A 15,423-nucleotide genomic window follows, 5' to 3' on the forward strand; every position below is an offset into this window, starting at 1 on the left:
ACTTGATTAAAGCTTAACATAGGACAGGTTTCTGTGCACTTTCATTCTCCAAAATTACTTTTTTTCTGTGTTTTCCAGCATATGTTCACTCCCTAAATATTTTATAGTTTTTTTAAAGTCATGTTTATTCCAAATTGCGAAGACAACAATTATTTTTAATATTCATTCCTTTCCTAATTAATCCAGATTCTTACATGATGTACCTCTCTCAGCACTAAGTCAGTCAATGGCGCTTCAGGATATTGCATAAAGTTATATATATAAATTTAAAAATGGTCAATTTAGATTTTAACTTGTTTATCAGCTATAATGGTACTTGGTTAGATTTGCTGTTTCCTAATTATTTCATTTTAAAATAACTGATTCCAGACAGAAACACTGAAAATACAAGCTCCAATTGACACTAATGACTGGGAGATTGAGTAACTTCTTACAAATTAATAAACTAACCAATGTGAAAACAGTCAGACATACTGTTAAAGTAAAAATAAAATGTTTATGTATCAAGTGCAGTTTAATGTTATAGATATACTTTAGAATTTTGAAAAAGTGACGAAGTTTTACTAGTGAGGCATTACTACAGCATTCTGAAATCTTTGAAGAACGGGGGAGTAGGAGATCTTTTAGGTTCGAAGATTAGCATAGAGAGAATCAGTGAAGTTCTACTGTATCAAATCTGCTAGTCCTATGACTGAATTCTGATCAGATTTTAAATCAACATGCCTCAAACAATTTGCATAAAGAAACAAACAAAACAGCAATGAAGTAGTTAGCATTTGCTGCTAAAATCTTCTGAAAAATTCTATTAATATCATTTGGACATCATGGCAGTACAAGAAGTGCTTTTCTTGCAGACATAAGATTAAAGGTTAAAGAGCATTTGAAATGCGGAAGTATTCATTTAACACTTCTTGAGTATACTACTATTGATCTTTTGACCATTTATAAAATATATTCAAGTTTAGAGCGTCAGCTAATGTTTTAAATTTAATTTCAATTTTTATGAGAAAACATTTTACCAACAGCAAAAACACTTGAGCAAAATGTTTACTTCTCTGTTAGTTACCATGCCAGGAGAGATAGTAAAATTAAGAGCACAAACATTCAAAACAGGAAGTGGCTTTTCATTATAAGAATCAATTTTTATTTTTTGTTGTTTTTTTATAGTGTAGTGATTGAAACATATTCCATTTGAGCACAGTGGAACTTTAACCTGAAAAATTGATTTTGTATCACAATGTGCATCAGAAGAAGGCAACACAGCTGGATCATAATAACTAGTTAAAATATTTCTCTTTGAACACTGAATATTACAAATTCTTTAGAACACTATACACTTCATATAATTGTATATACTGCTACCCACCTTCTTATAATTTACATCCGCTTTATAAATGGTTTCCTTTAAAAATCATGTGGAAGGTACAAACAATGTAAGTATTAAACTCAAGGCCTTGAAGTTTTACAAATAATTAAACCAATGTATCAAAATAATCATAGCTCTGTGGTTACTGTAGCTGCTAGTCCGGTTCTGTAACACACTGCTCCACAATTTCACGCAAGTTTGGATTCTCCATCGCAGCTGCTACTCTCTCTTTATCATTTATTTGCTTGTTGACTGCAAAATATCAGATGAAAAGTAAGTCAGAGCCATTTTACTGAGGAATTCTTGTACAGTAATCACATTGTGCTAGATACTTGACCCTGCACTGAAGTAGGTCCCTGAAATCTTTGTAGACACTAGCAATCTCAAGCAATGGGAATGGAAGACAACAGACAAAAGGAATAAATGGATTGTGACATCTTTCTTCTATTTTATAATTTTAATTTTAAATGTTGATAGGAGGGACTATAATCACTTTGCTCTATGGAGAAGAGGACTAGGATTTGTAGAATAGATTTGTCCAAAGGAGTGCAGCGCAGGTAGAAATGGAGATGGCAAGATAGACCTATTGAAGGAGATGCTCCTGGCGTACCGAAAACACACAGGAATGGGGGAAATGACATGAAAGTGGTGTTGAACTGGGCATCTTGGATGGAACAAAGAGAGATTAGAAGGAGATTAAGGGAAAGAGAGGCAAGTGGGAGAAAGGTCACACACAGCCACTAGAAATCACTATCACTTTCATGGCATTTCTAGTCCAGGAAAGGAATACGTAACACTCTGTTCATGCTGGATATTCTGCAGTCCTTAAGTAATGTAACATTTGTAGAGCCACATCCGACCCTAAATTCCTCTCAACCCTTCACAACAACGGGACAATCTGGACAACTGGCTAATATGGAACAAACATTGTATTTTGCTTCCTTGTAACAGAAAAGCCATCATTAAGACATAATAGCACTAATACTCATTTCTTACATTTGCATCTATATCCTGATCTTGGGTAGGAATTGTCAAAGTTGAAATTTTATGAGCTCTAAATTTTGCTTTTAATTTCTTAGGCTCCAATATCCCTGCATTTGGGAACTCAACTACTAGTTCCCATTGAAGTTTGGTAAAGTTGCATAGATTTTAAGCCTTGAAGGTACCATTAGGATCACCTAGTCTGACTGCCTGCAGAACACAGGCCGTAGAATTTCACAAAGTGACTCCAGCATCAAGTCCACAACTTCTGGTTAAGCTAGAGTGTAAAAATCAAGAGTGGATGTTTAATGGCTCCAAGTGATGGAGAATCCGCTGCATCCCTAGGTAAATTGTGTCAATCTGAATTTCTCTAGTTTCAGTTTCTAGTTATGTGACTGAGAGAAAGGAAAAAAATCCCAAACACACCCCAAATTTTCCATGTTAAAAAAACCATTCTATTCAGGTTTAGAACAAAAGAAGTGAAAGGTCAAAACCTGGCATGGGTGGAGTCCTTTGTGGCTCTTTTTTATTTGGAAAAAAAATTGGTTTTATTTTAATAAAGACAATTTTACAATTCAGATTTTCTATGGCACATGCTTGCCAGTCCAGTTCCTCCACATTTTAAAAACCATAATACAAACAGTCTAGCATTAATATAAGATTGCAAGATCAACCACTCAAAGTAAAGAAATTCCAGAAATGTACTTAGCTGCACATATGCAATACTTCCTATTTATTTCCCCCCTTTTAAAAATGTAACCCTCAATATCACAGTAAGATATATTAGATATGCAACATGAACAAGTTTGAATTTCATTGCAGCAACTTACATTTTGAGATTTCCCAATGGCATGGTTCATCCTGCAACTATGACACTGCACTAATACCCAGGGTGGTGGGCCACACACAGATTCTGAAGCCACAGTCATTCAATTTATAAAAATCCACTTACTGTCCTCCTCAGTGGAATGGGCACCTTCAGATATATAAATTTCCAACTAGATAAGAAATAAACAATGTTAGCCACACACTTGAATAGTGGTACTCCCGCACACTGTTGGGAAAGAGAAATAGCTGTACAAAGTATGCACACTGATTTAACAATGAACATTTGTGAACTATCCTATCCTGTTGTCCACAATAGGCAGGTCTCAAGCTTTTTCATCGTCTAGATTTTACGAGAATGTCTTACGGGACATCTCCCCTCCAATTCACAGCTCTATTGGTGATCACTCCTATTGGTGGTCAAACTGAGGTAACCATATCAATTACTTACATGGCTAAGTATTACTGGGAAAGTACTTAAGTGTATGTTAAGTTTTCTTTTAATGCCATTAAGCAGCTGGAAATAGGGAGGAGAGCCAGCACTATCTTTCCAGCCAGCTCTCTGTAAACCACAAGCTAGTGTTCTGTAGATCCTGATTTTGGAGCTGTTTGTCTAGAGGCTACAGGAACTGCAACAGTCACTTTCATAAACAGCTTATTTAAACACATTTGAAAAATAAGACCCTTTCAGGGAGGAAATCCTAAGCGATATTTACCACCCCCACCGCACATTCTTTAAAGCTCTTTGTCACATCATACTCAGCTTTTGCCAGTGGTTACTAATGGGGCTTTCTGTGGAAAGTGTCAATGCAGTTCAATCTTTTGGCTGAGAAGGGGATGTGAAGAAGCAGTGAGAGTTGTCACATATAGAGCAGAAAGGGTTTCTCTACTTTCAGAAAGTGCATTTTGCCTCCACGTGGCTTAGTATCTTGAAGTAGCAAGAGTTTGAGCTCAAAATACTATTACAGATCCTCTGCACGGAAGTATATTACATTACAATTCCAAACTTGGATAGCCTTTATATTATAGGTTTCAGAGTAACAGCCGTGTTAGTCTGTATTCGCAAAAAGAAAAGGAATACTTGTGGCACCTTAGAGACTATCCAATTTATATGAGCATAAGCTTTCGTGAGCTACAGCTCACTTCATCGGATGCATCCTGTGGAAAGTACAGAAGATCTTTTTATACACACAAACCATGAAAAAACGGGTGTTTACCACTACAAAAGGTTTTCTCTCTCTCCCCCCCCCACTCTCCTGTTGGTAATAGCTTATCTAAAGTGATCACTCTCCTTACAATGTGTATGATAATGAAGGTGGGCCATTTCCTGCACAAATCCAGGGTTTAACAAGAAGGGGGGGGGGGGGGAAACAAGGGGAAATAGGTTACCTTGCATAATGACTTAGCCACTCCCAGTCTCTATTCAAGCCTAAGTTAATAGTATCCAATTTGCAAATGAATTCCAATTCAATAGTCTCTCGCTGGAGTCTGGTTTTGAAGTTTTTCTGTTGTAATATCGCAACTTTCATGTCTGTAATCGTGTGACCAGAGAGATTGAAGTGTTCTCCGACTGGTTTATGAATGTTATAATTCTTGACATCTGATTTGTGTCCATTTATTCTTTTACGTAGAGACTGTCCAGTTTGACCAATGTACATGGCAGAGGGGCATTGCTGGCACATGATGGCATATATCACATTGGTGGATGTGCAGGTGAACAAGCCTCTGATAGTGTGGCTGATGTTATTAGGCCCTGTGATGGTGTCCCCTGAATAGATATGTGGGCACAGTTGGCAACAGGCTTTGTTGCAAGGATAGGTTCCTGGGTTAGTGGTTCTGTTGTGTGGTATGTGGTTGCTGGTGAGTATTTGCTTCAGGTTGGGGGGCTGTCTGTAGGCAAGGATTGGCCTCTCTCCCAAGATTTGTGAGAGTGTTGGGTCATCCTTCAGGATAGGTTGTAGATCCTTAATAATGCATTGGAGAGGTTTTAGTTGGGGGCTGAAGGTGACGGCTAGTGGCGTTCTGTTATTTTCTTTGTTAAGCCTGTCCTGTAGTAGGTGACTTCTGGGAACTCTTCTGGCTCTATCAATCTGTTTCTTCACTTCCGCAGGTGGGTATTGTAGTTGTAAGAATGCTTGATAGAGATCACACATTGTAAGGAGAGTGATCACTTTAGATAAGCTATTACCAGCAGGAGAGTGGGGTGGGGGGAGAGAAAACCTTTTGTAGTGGTAAACACCCATTTTTTCATGGTTTGTGAGTATAAAAAGATCTTCTGTACTTTCCACAGGATACATCCAATGAAGTGAGCTGCAGCTCACGAAAGCTTATGCTCAAATAAATTGGTTAGTCTCTAAGGTGCCACAAGTACTCCTTTTCTTTATATTATAAAGCATAACAGTTCTCAAAAAAGGCTGTTCCCAGGCAGCATATTAATGGTATCCACAAATTTGAACTTCAAGGCTATTTGTAGTGAAGTTGTTTATTTACTGAAGTTATCTGCTGTATAAATTAAGGAAATGAACCGTACATACCTTTCATTAATTTAAAGCACCAAAAATTTTAAGTTGTTTTCACTACATACCCTTGGCCCTAAAGTGATTGGTTATGATTAAATAGCTGGCAGCGCACAGCGTCACTAACACAATTTTCTAGAAACATGGGTCACAGTTTTTGTGGTGAGACTATTCCCAAAAGCATGAAGCCTCAGGCAAGTAGCTACAAAAGTAAGAAAATCCAGTGCTGAAACTCTGGTATAAGGGAATGATTCAGGCCATCGGCTCAAAGTATTGCAGCAAATATATCTAACATCACATATTATGGTATTTGGTATCCTATGCAACAGAAAGGCACTAACACTCAGGCTAGGTCTTCACTGCCAAAACAGGCCTCTGGGCTTCTTCACAACAAAATAACCAACATGCATTTGTTATTTTGCAGTATCAACACACACTTTTGGGTAGTGAAGACAAAGCCTTAGAAGCTGGATATTAGCCACAGTCTTAAGAAATTTGAAATGTATTTAAGTCCAGAGACAAGTATTTAAGTGAGTTTTGGAAGAGCTATAAACCCGCACACTTTAGGTCATGAACCAGCTTCTAACTACTGGGGTTAGGAAATTTCCTTAGATTCCTGCATATTCCACTGTCAGTGGTTGGTGCTGGCCACTGTCAGATGATATATTGGACTAGGTAGGCCACTGGCCTGGTGCAATATGGCAATCCCTGTGTTCCTATTTACGTTACAGGAATAAGAAATCTCATTTCAAATCCTGGTTCCATTTCCTACCTTTTCAATACTTACAAATTCTCCAAGCAAACTCACTATGAGCTCCCATTTCCCTTTTGTTTGTTTTGCACAGAATCTTCACATGAACTGTGGAGGGCACCTTTATTCCTTACCATCAGAATTCCAACTGGCATGTTACTCACTACCTTACCTTCAGGTTGCCTTGTCTCGCTTACTCACTCAGGAACCACTGGGGACAACCACCACCAGTTATTCCAAGGGTACAAACAAACTCAGTAACCAGTTAAACATTAATAAAATTCACAATGCCTGGCTGCTTTGAAATGTTCCTGTGGCCCATAATTCTTTCCCTTGAAGGCATTAGGAGGACTTAGATAGATATTTGGGGTTGTTTGTTTTAAGATGTCCTGTATTTTCCATAATCCATCCCGACCACGTGTCAAAAATCAAGTGACATGGGTTGTGGAAAAGTCAGGAGGTTGCCCTTAGCACAGTTCCCCTTTCCAGAGTTTAGCAAAACCCGATTTATGTGGAAAGAACAAACAGGATTTTTTTTATAAATGCTTTGAGGAACAAGATAATCACTATTACTCATAAGTTCCTTTATATGCTGGACAGTGCAGCAAGATATCCTATTATTCCATATGCAAATTACTATGCACTATTTAAAAACACCAACAGATCTTTTTGACCACAATTTTAAAACTAAGTGAGCAACCTTGCAGTTTGTTTGGTTTAAGTTTGTCATTTGGTACTGGGCATACATCCACGCACAATCTGATATGAGAATGGTAGAAATGAATACTTTACCTTGTGCTTAAAAGGCAAACATCTCTGAAGTTTTATTCGCAAACAAAGCCCTGTTTAAAAACAAACAATAAAAAACATTTTTTTCATTCGCAAGTTCAAGGAGTTCTGTAGATGATTTAAACAATTTTTTTGGTCTGCCTAATTCCCAGTGGACATACATCTACATCACAAAAGCCATCTATACAATTGGCAATTGTCACCACTGTAGCATTCTCAGCAGAAAGAGGGCGGGATGAATGAATGACAATGGAGACCCTCTGACCCCAAGATATGGTTCTTCCAGATCATCTAGGACAAGGCAGGCTAATAGGGAAGCTTTTTCTGTGCCTGCTTTGTACAGAGAGAGAGACTTTAGTCTCCAAGCACTTTATAGAATGATCACTCCTCTCCGCATCTACATTCCTGTACTAGAGGTTCTTTCCTACGACTGTGGCCGCACTTAACTTCCGCTGAGGACATAATGCAGCTATTTCTTTTGGAAGATTTCTCTTTTGTTAGAAGTTCAGCAAACAGTTTGAAAAGAACACAATCTTGGAACAACTTGGGGGAGCAGGGAATTCTTCTGTCTCCCAAATTTATCATCTACCCCTTGCTTAATTTTCAATGTACATTAAATTATTTGTTAAACTCTGAACACGTGCTCAGTATCATACAAACCACAGAAAGGAAACAGTCCTTGTCCTAAGGACCTTATGATTTAAATCTTGGATTAATCTAAAAAACCAGCAAGTGACACATCAGTAAAAAAGTATTGGCTGCTTATATGTAACATTCAAACACAATGTTATCTAAATTAGGCCTTTCTATTGTACTCATCACTGTAGTCACTATATGCTTTTAGTGATAAATTAGGAGATGACATGCAACTAACCTAGAGAAACATCTGAAATCTAATGGGTTCATCTTCGTAATCATTAGCACAGGGCAGACAGATGAAGAGGATGCTTGAATCCAGTACAGAGTATGACAGATCAGGCAAGCACCCTGCAATTCTTTGGGACAGAAGACCACTACAAGTATGTGACTCATTTTTCAGTGACCTGGAGATTAGCTACTGGACTGACCAGGAGCCACTCTCAGTTACAGTAATAACAACCATAACTCTCCGAGCTCCTTTCAGAGAGTAAACATCCAGGCCGTCACAGACTTCTTAAAAATGTATTTGTTTATTCTAAATTGAAAGATAGTAAAGAGTGCCCGTGCACAGGTTCTGAGCATGCTGCCGATTAGTTAGAACAAAATGCCATACCATCAGCTCAACCCTTCTATCAAGCAGCAGCCCTAGAAATACCAACACCTCAGTATATTGGCCCATGCCCCAAAAATCGCTTGAAAGAAATAGGCCCTCCAAGATGCCTTAGAGTCAACAAATCTGGACTACTTCAGAGCAGGGACAGGAGGGGATTCCAGAGTCCTGGGGCCTTTATGGAGAACACCCTGGCGGCCACTCCCCTCTCTATTATATCTAGGCTTGGAAGGATCAGCTTTTTAATTGGTAAATGTCAGTAAATGTCGATCTCAATGTACACATACCGACCAATGAAAAATATATTTCCACTGATAATAATAAAAACTTACCAATAGATACAGTAAGAAAAATGATGCTTGAGAACTTATTTGAGTTTGGCTTAAGGATATTTATTTTGCATATTTTGACCTGTGATGTTGACAATGTGTGTTTTAATGGTTATAAAGCTTTTACTTTTTGAATCTCAACATGTCATTAAATAATTATCTGACTTCCCCCCCAATTATCAGACCAGTCCATAATTTCCCACAACTGAAAATTAAAAAAACGATCATTTTAAAAAGCTTTAAAATAAGCATTGCTATTATCTGTCAAAATTATTTAAAAAAAAATAAATAAAAATTCAGTTCTGCCAAAACCAGTTCTACCAAGGAGGATAGAAATTCACCACCACACAGACTAACTCTCAATCGGTTGGTCCCAGGCTATTTAGGGCCTAGTAGGTAAAAAGACATAAAACACCAATTTAAAATCAAGTAGCCTATGCACGAGAGGAATTCTGGCAAACTGCTTATTGCTTGTACTCTTACATGTGCTGCCTAGCTGCTTAAATATACTTGCTGTAGCCCTTTCCTTTTACAGAATGAGGAACTGTGGAGAAACAGAGGTCACTCAGAACACAAGAATACAAAGCCTGTGGAAATCAAACCGTGGCAGTCAAGTTCACAGTACTCTAAAAGAGTCAGCTGTTTTATTTCTTAAAAATCAGAGTAAAAATCTTCAGACTATTTAAATACATATACTGTAAGTAATAGCTACTGTACATGAGCCTGATCCTACTGATGTTGAGAGTGCTTTGGACCTCACAGAATCTGTTTTTTGTAAGGGCTTTTCTACCCCAGCAAATTGTCTGGAATAGCTATTGTGGAATAGTTATTCCATACTAGCTCCCAATATGAACACTCTTATTCTACACAAAGGCACTAAGTGTGGAACAGGAGAGTGTCTATACAGGGAGATAGCATGACCAACTACTGCGCTTCAAATTCACACCCTATCTTATTTCAAAACAGCTTCCCTATGTAGATAAGCCCTAAGTAAATGATTAAGTAGCTGCCAGTCCTAAATTAGGCCGATTAATTCTTAACCATTTGTACTTCACTTTCCCATACAAAGAAGTGGAGTGATACTTCAGCATAAATTACTTCTTGGTTAAATTCAAACATTTATTTTCCTTCAAGGAAAAAAAGTATTTAAAATGTAAAATGAGAATCCTTTGTCTGTGTTAATTTAGAATTATAAAGCTTGTTAATCTTGATACGTTATAACTAAGCAGCATAGTTGCAGAGAACTGAAATCTGGTTTCATCACAGGAAGGAAACAGGATAAACAACATCCCAACTCAGCACATAGTCAAAGAAAATACGCAAGAGTAGAACCTTGTTCTACTTTGTGACCTTTTAACAGTACATAAGAGGGTTTGTTTTATTTTTAAAGATCTGACAAACTGCTTTTCTTTAAACTTCTGCAGTAATGCTGGAACCATACAACATTTTGGAACGTACCCTTCTAGCGTAAGTAAAAATCAACTCCTATCAGCTATTCATATTCAGGAGGATACAAGCTGAGTAAATGTACAATCCCTAGATTGTAATAAATAAAAATTAAAAATATAACTTCAATTTTTAACAGACCTAGACACAGAAGCCATCACAGCTCTAATCCCATAGTATTTTCTTCAGTGGAGTTTTGCATGAGTAAGAACTGCTGAAGAGAGCCCAATATGTTATTTCTCTTAAATCAGTGAAGATTAATCTCTCAAGACAAGACTACACTATAAACCACATTGCTTTACTCCCTATTCATCATATACTACCAAGGCACAGTATTACTTAACAATCACTGCTCTACATTCATTTCAACACTAATGCTTCCTCTCTCCCCATTATTTCTAAAGTCTGGCCACCATAGTTATCTAAAAAAGAAAAGGAGTACTTGTGGCACCTTAGAGACTAACCAATTTATTTGAGCATGAGCTTTCGTGAGCTACAGCTCACTTCATCAGATGTTTACCGTGGAAACTGCAGCAGACTTTATATACACACAGAAATCATGAAACAATACCTCCTCCCACCCCACTGTCCTGCTGGTAATAGCTTATCTAAAGTGATCAACAGGTGGGCCATTTCTAGCACCAGCAGGAGAGTGAATTTGTGTGGGGGGGTGGAGGGTGAGAAAACCTGGATTTGTGCTGGAAATGGCCCACCTGTTGATCACTTTAGATAAGCTATTACCAGCAGGACAGTGGGGTGGGAGGAGGTATTGTTTCATGATTTCTGTGTGTATATAAAGTCTGCTGCAGTTTCCACGGTAAACATCTGATGAAGTGAGCTGTAGCTCACGAAAGCTCATGCTCAAATAAATTGGTTAGTCTCTAAGGTGCCACAAGTACTCCTTTTCTTTTTGCGAATACAGACTAACACGGCTGTTCCTCTGAAACCTGTCATAGTTATCTAAGGCCACCTTGGGCTCCTTAGCTAAGAAGCAACAAAGCAAATACTAAAGCCCTATCTGTACTGTGGCTTGTTAAACATTTTGAAACACCTACAGCAACAGTAAGCTGTTAAATGGTTTACTTCCACACCAAACCATATTGCAGCTGTATTCAGAAGTTGTGCTATAGATTACCTTAAAGGGACTAGTCCAGTGTCATTGTTTGCACTACCATATGTAGAAAACCTCTGGCTACACTGAACTGTAAAAGAGTGGTAGGTCCATGTCCGTGACAGCCATATTTGAAGACAGTTGTCAAGCCCAATACTATTCAAACTAGTGTGGCTAGGGCCTAATAAGCAGCAATCATGTACACGCAACTCACAATTCCTTTTCTTCCTCTCTTAACTCCGTGCGTCTTGGAACTACCAAATCATGAAGAGGCTTTTTGAAAGCCATCATCCGTGAACAAGGCCTAGAGGATCTTTTTGCTTCGTAAAATGCTAGTCAGTTTAAGAAATATTGCAATATTTCTTTTGACTGCTTTGTATAATGCTTTCTAATATACAAGCCCAAGCAAAGAAAAAAAAAGGGAAAAAATACTTTATTTTTATTAGTGTTACTCATATGAACCTCCACTGTATTTGGTTTACTGTTGCACATTTTAGAAGAAAACTACACGGCCATTTATGGGAATATGAATCTTACCAATGAGAGTTGCCAAAGAGCAATGAGGTACTGTTGGTGTAAACCTGATAATAACGAGATATTCATCTTCTCCTATCTCGTGCACTTCAACACAACTTTCCGTTACCACTTCCAGTTCTTCTAAAGTGCTAGGCTTCTCTGGATCCCGGATAGTTCGAATTATATCTAAAGCATAAGGGCATACACCAGAAATGAAATGCCTTTTATACATTAGAGGGTTAGGGGAAAAGTCACAGGTTTTTAACAAGTTGCTCTTCCCAGCCTAGTTTTTTCACCTCCTCTCCTGGAGAGACCCGGTTACACAAACATCTTGTTGACTCAGTTCACCCAAGAGGAGCAGAAACCAAACCACCTGTACCTCACCAGGTCTGCTCCTCTCCATACAATGCAAACATTTCTACCTTTCATGGTCAAAGAACATAGCATTTTACTACCTACAAATGGAGTGCATCAGCTCTGCACTGTTTTGACAGGCAAAACACAGACCTTACCCAGAACACAGTATGGATTTAATTTATAGTATTATCTTATTACATCAAACCCTTTACACAGGCAGTGTGGTTGTTGACACCTCTCTCTTACTGAAATTGGTATGCTTAGCACTTCACAAAAGAATAGGAAAATAAGATCCTTGACTTGAGGAACTTCTGGTATATGGGCAAATTTTGCAAGGTTCTAAGCCACTCTTGCTCCCAAAAAAAATCAATAGAAGTTGGAGACACTAAGCATTTTCCAGGATGAAGTGCTTACATTGTGGATTCAAAACTATTACAACTGTTTAAGGATAATTCATAAACTGAAAAAGAGGTATCCTCCTGTTTATAAGTTTAGATCATCCAATCACTGGACAGAAACAATACAATACGATTTCAGTGACCAAATACTTACAGTGAGGAATTCATGAACAAGTGACAGGATAAAATTTGTTTGCATGATCTAACATCAACAGTTGCAAATAAAGAATAAATTCATAAAAATCATTATCTGATTAATTTCAGATTAAGTCAACCTTGTTAACAAAAGAAAAAAAATTTTTTTTTAATCAACCTACTATAGATGTGGCTGACTGGAGCCCATACTACAAACCTAATCCTTTTTTTTTTTTTTTTTTTTTAAAGGGGGTACGCCATGCAAATGCAGTTTGCTGAAAAACAACCCCAAGCTCTTTCAGTGGAAAAGCATTCCAGCAATGGATGAACTCAGAGTGTGCAAAAGGACTTTGATTACATTCTTTGAGTACTCAGTGTGGTCCTCTCAACTGGCTTTATTTTCTGCCCATAGACTGCATGAGAAGTCATTTTCTAAAAGTAATGTCTCAAAGCCCTTTGGTGAATACAATATTCATCCTATATGTGCGATAGCATTTAATGCTGGCAATAAAAGCTAATATTGAATCAAATACCTTTGGACCTTTTCATAAACTTGTTTATATATAAATGGGCCGAATTCAGCCCTGTTGTAATGCCATTAACTATAGTGGAGTTACACAAGGGCTGAAATTGACCCACTGAACTTTCCTGCCAGGAAGTTTTACTGACAGTCAGTGACTCATCAGTTTACACAGTGGAATTAATGTATGTCCAGGATGATCTGTTGCATAATAAAAATCAAGAATCAGAGTGCCTTCTTCCTAGTAAAATTAATCTCTGAACAGTGTTAAGATTTTAGAGTTACTTAGTATATTAAAAAGGCTATGTTTCAGATAGCATATGGGATCCAAATACTGAGTATCTGAAGTGCAGCTAATAATCCGAATTAATGCCAATGAAAAGTGTGCCACTGATGACCCACTCAAGTCTGCTAACTTCCCTCTTTCCATCAGTAATTACAACAGAGTGGCTCTAGAACAGTGTGCACAAGGTCTTCAATCTGGCCTCCAATTCAGTATTTGCTATTTTTTGCCCTTCCGGCTAAAAACTAAATCTAAACTTGATTTATAATGTATGGAAGAAATGCTTTTGCCACCAGATTTGGTTTTAATATTTAGATTGTAAACTAGATGACTTGTGGTTTGGAATTGCTCCAATGTTTATAGGAAAATACTACTACAAACACAGTATTCTTACTGCATGGGACCGCCCCTGAGGGGAAAGGGCATGCTCACAGCACAGGGCCGGCCAGGCCACTGTGCATCTGGCAAGTGCCGGTTTGTAAATAGTGCCCTCGTGCTGGGCTAGGGGCAGCCGGGCCGCCCTTGCCATGCCATGCCCCATTGCCTCTGGCTGACCCCTCGCTCTGGGAGCTGACCTCCCCGCAACGTGCTCCATTGCCTCCAGGGGCGGCCCACAAATCTATTTGGCGCTGGGCCCACGAAAGGTTAATCCGGCCCTGTCTGCCCTTTCTGGAGTTACCCGCCTCACATTAACTGCCAAGGGCGTCGGGCCTGTGCCCTAGCCAGAGGGATGAAGTAACAAGGGAACTTCCCCAGTGGAAGTGACCCTGCGGGAGGTTCACCTGACACCTGGGCTTTGGAGACAGCTTCCCACCCTCCAGAGATCGCAGGGCCAGGTGGGTCCCTAGGCACCTCTCTCTCCCTGCCCCACTGCACCTGGGCACCAACAACCCACCCCAAAGCTCTCAGTAACCAAAGCACTCACCCACCTGCCAGGGCCGGCCGGCCCGCCACCCGCCCTTCCCTCCCCAGGGCACCCACCCGCCCGGGGCACCCCCCTTCCTCCAGAGCAGCCGCCCGCCCGCCCGGGGCGCCGCTCCCCCCAGGGCACCCCTTCCTCCAGAGCAGCTACTCCCCGCCCGCTCCCCGGGGCACCCCCCTTCCTCCAGAGCAGCCGCCCGCCGGCTCCCCAGGGCACCCGCCCGCCCGGGGCACCCCCCTTCCTCCAGAGCAGCCACTCCCCGCCCGCCTCACAGGCCTGGAAGGGACCCCGAGAGCTGCTCTAGCCCCGTCCCCTGCTCTCGGGCGGGGCGAATGACCTAGAAGCGCCGCGCCCGGGGCACTGACCCCCCGCTCCCCGCACCGGCTGAGATAGTCACCATACACCTCGAGCGCTTTGTCCTGCTCCATGGCCTGGCTCCCCTGCGCATGGTCCCCGCTACGGAGCCCGGAGAGCCACAGCACCCGGCCCAGCAGCCCGGCCACCAGCGACATCCTTCCGCTCCGCCATCGGAGAGAAACAGCCCCGCGCGGCCACCGTCCCTGCGGCCCTCCCCGGCAGCTTCCGGCTAGGCGACGGCGAGCGGGCGGGGCCAGATCACGAGGGGCGGGGCACACAAGGCGCGCGGAGCGTGCCGGGCCCAGGGACGTGACAGGGGTTTAGGCGGGGCCCGGGCTCGTAGGGGCGGGGGAGCCTGGAGGATGCTCCGCTCCACCCAGCCCGGCCCTGGTGAGCAGCTGTGCCAGGGGCGTGTTTGTAATGGGCACGTTTGGGTGTAAGCCTGACTTGAGCTTTGCAGCAATTCGGTGTGTTAACACCTTTCCCGGGTTGGGGAGAGCAGCCCCTAAAACAGGCATACTTGTGCAGGGTTTGTCATCAGCGCTCGTGTCCTGTGTGGGGTGCAACCCCTG

General features: G+C 40.6%; 1 protein-coding gene across 4 annotated transcripts; it reads right to left on the reverse strand.

Annotated features, from left to right (window-relative positions):
• Positions 1-1,117: 1,117 nt before the first annotated feature.
• On the reverse strand, positions 1,118-15,099 carry CIAO2A (cytosolic iron-sulfur assembly component 2A). 4 transcript variants are annotated; one of them, XR_007358897.2, is made up of 5 exons: positions 14,892-15,099; positions 11,901-12,065; positions 7,232-7,281; positions 3,178-3,345; positions 1,118-1,618 (listed from the first exon to the last, which is right to left on the reverse strand). XR_007358897.2 is itself a non-coding variant. In XM_048867460.1 (5 exons), the coding sequence occupies exons 1-5, from the start codon at positions 15,004-15,006 to the stop codon at positions 1,521-1,523; spliced, it is 474 nt and encodes a 157-aa protein (XP_048723417.1). In that variant the 5' UTR covers positions 15,007-15,093; the 3' UTR covers positions 1,118-1,520. The 4 variants fall into 4 exon arrangements, 3 of the variants coding, with proteins under 3 accessions (XP_048723417.1, XP_048723419.1, XP_048723420.1); XM_048867460.1 differs by having other exon boundaries at positions 3,300-3,345; positions 14,892-15,093; XM_048867462.2 differs by having other exon boundaries at positions 3,300-3,345; positions 14,876-15,084.
• Between the last annotated feature and the right edge of the window lie 324 nt (positions 15,100-15,423).

The sequence above is a fragment of the Caretta caretta genome, chromosome 10 (genome assembly GCF_965140235.1).
Source record: "Caretta caretta isolate rCarCar2 chromosome 10, rCarCar1.hap1, whole genome shotgun sequence".
NCBI classification, from domain to species: domain Eukaryota; kingdom Metazoa; phylum Chordata; order Testudines; family Cheloniidae; genus Caretta; species Caretta caretta.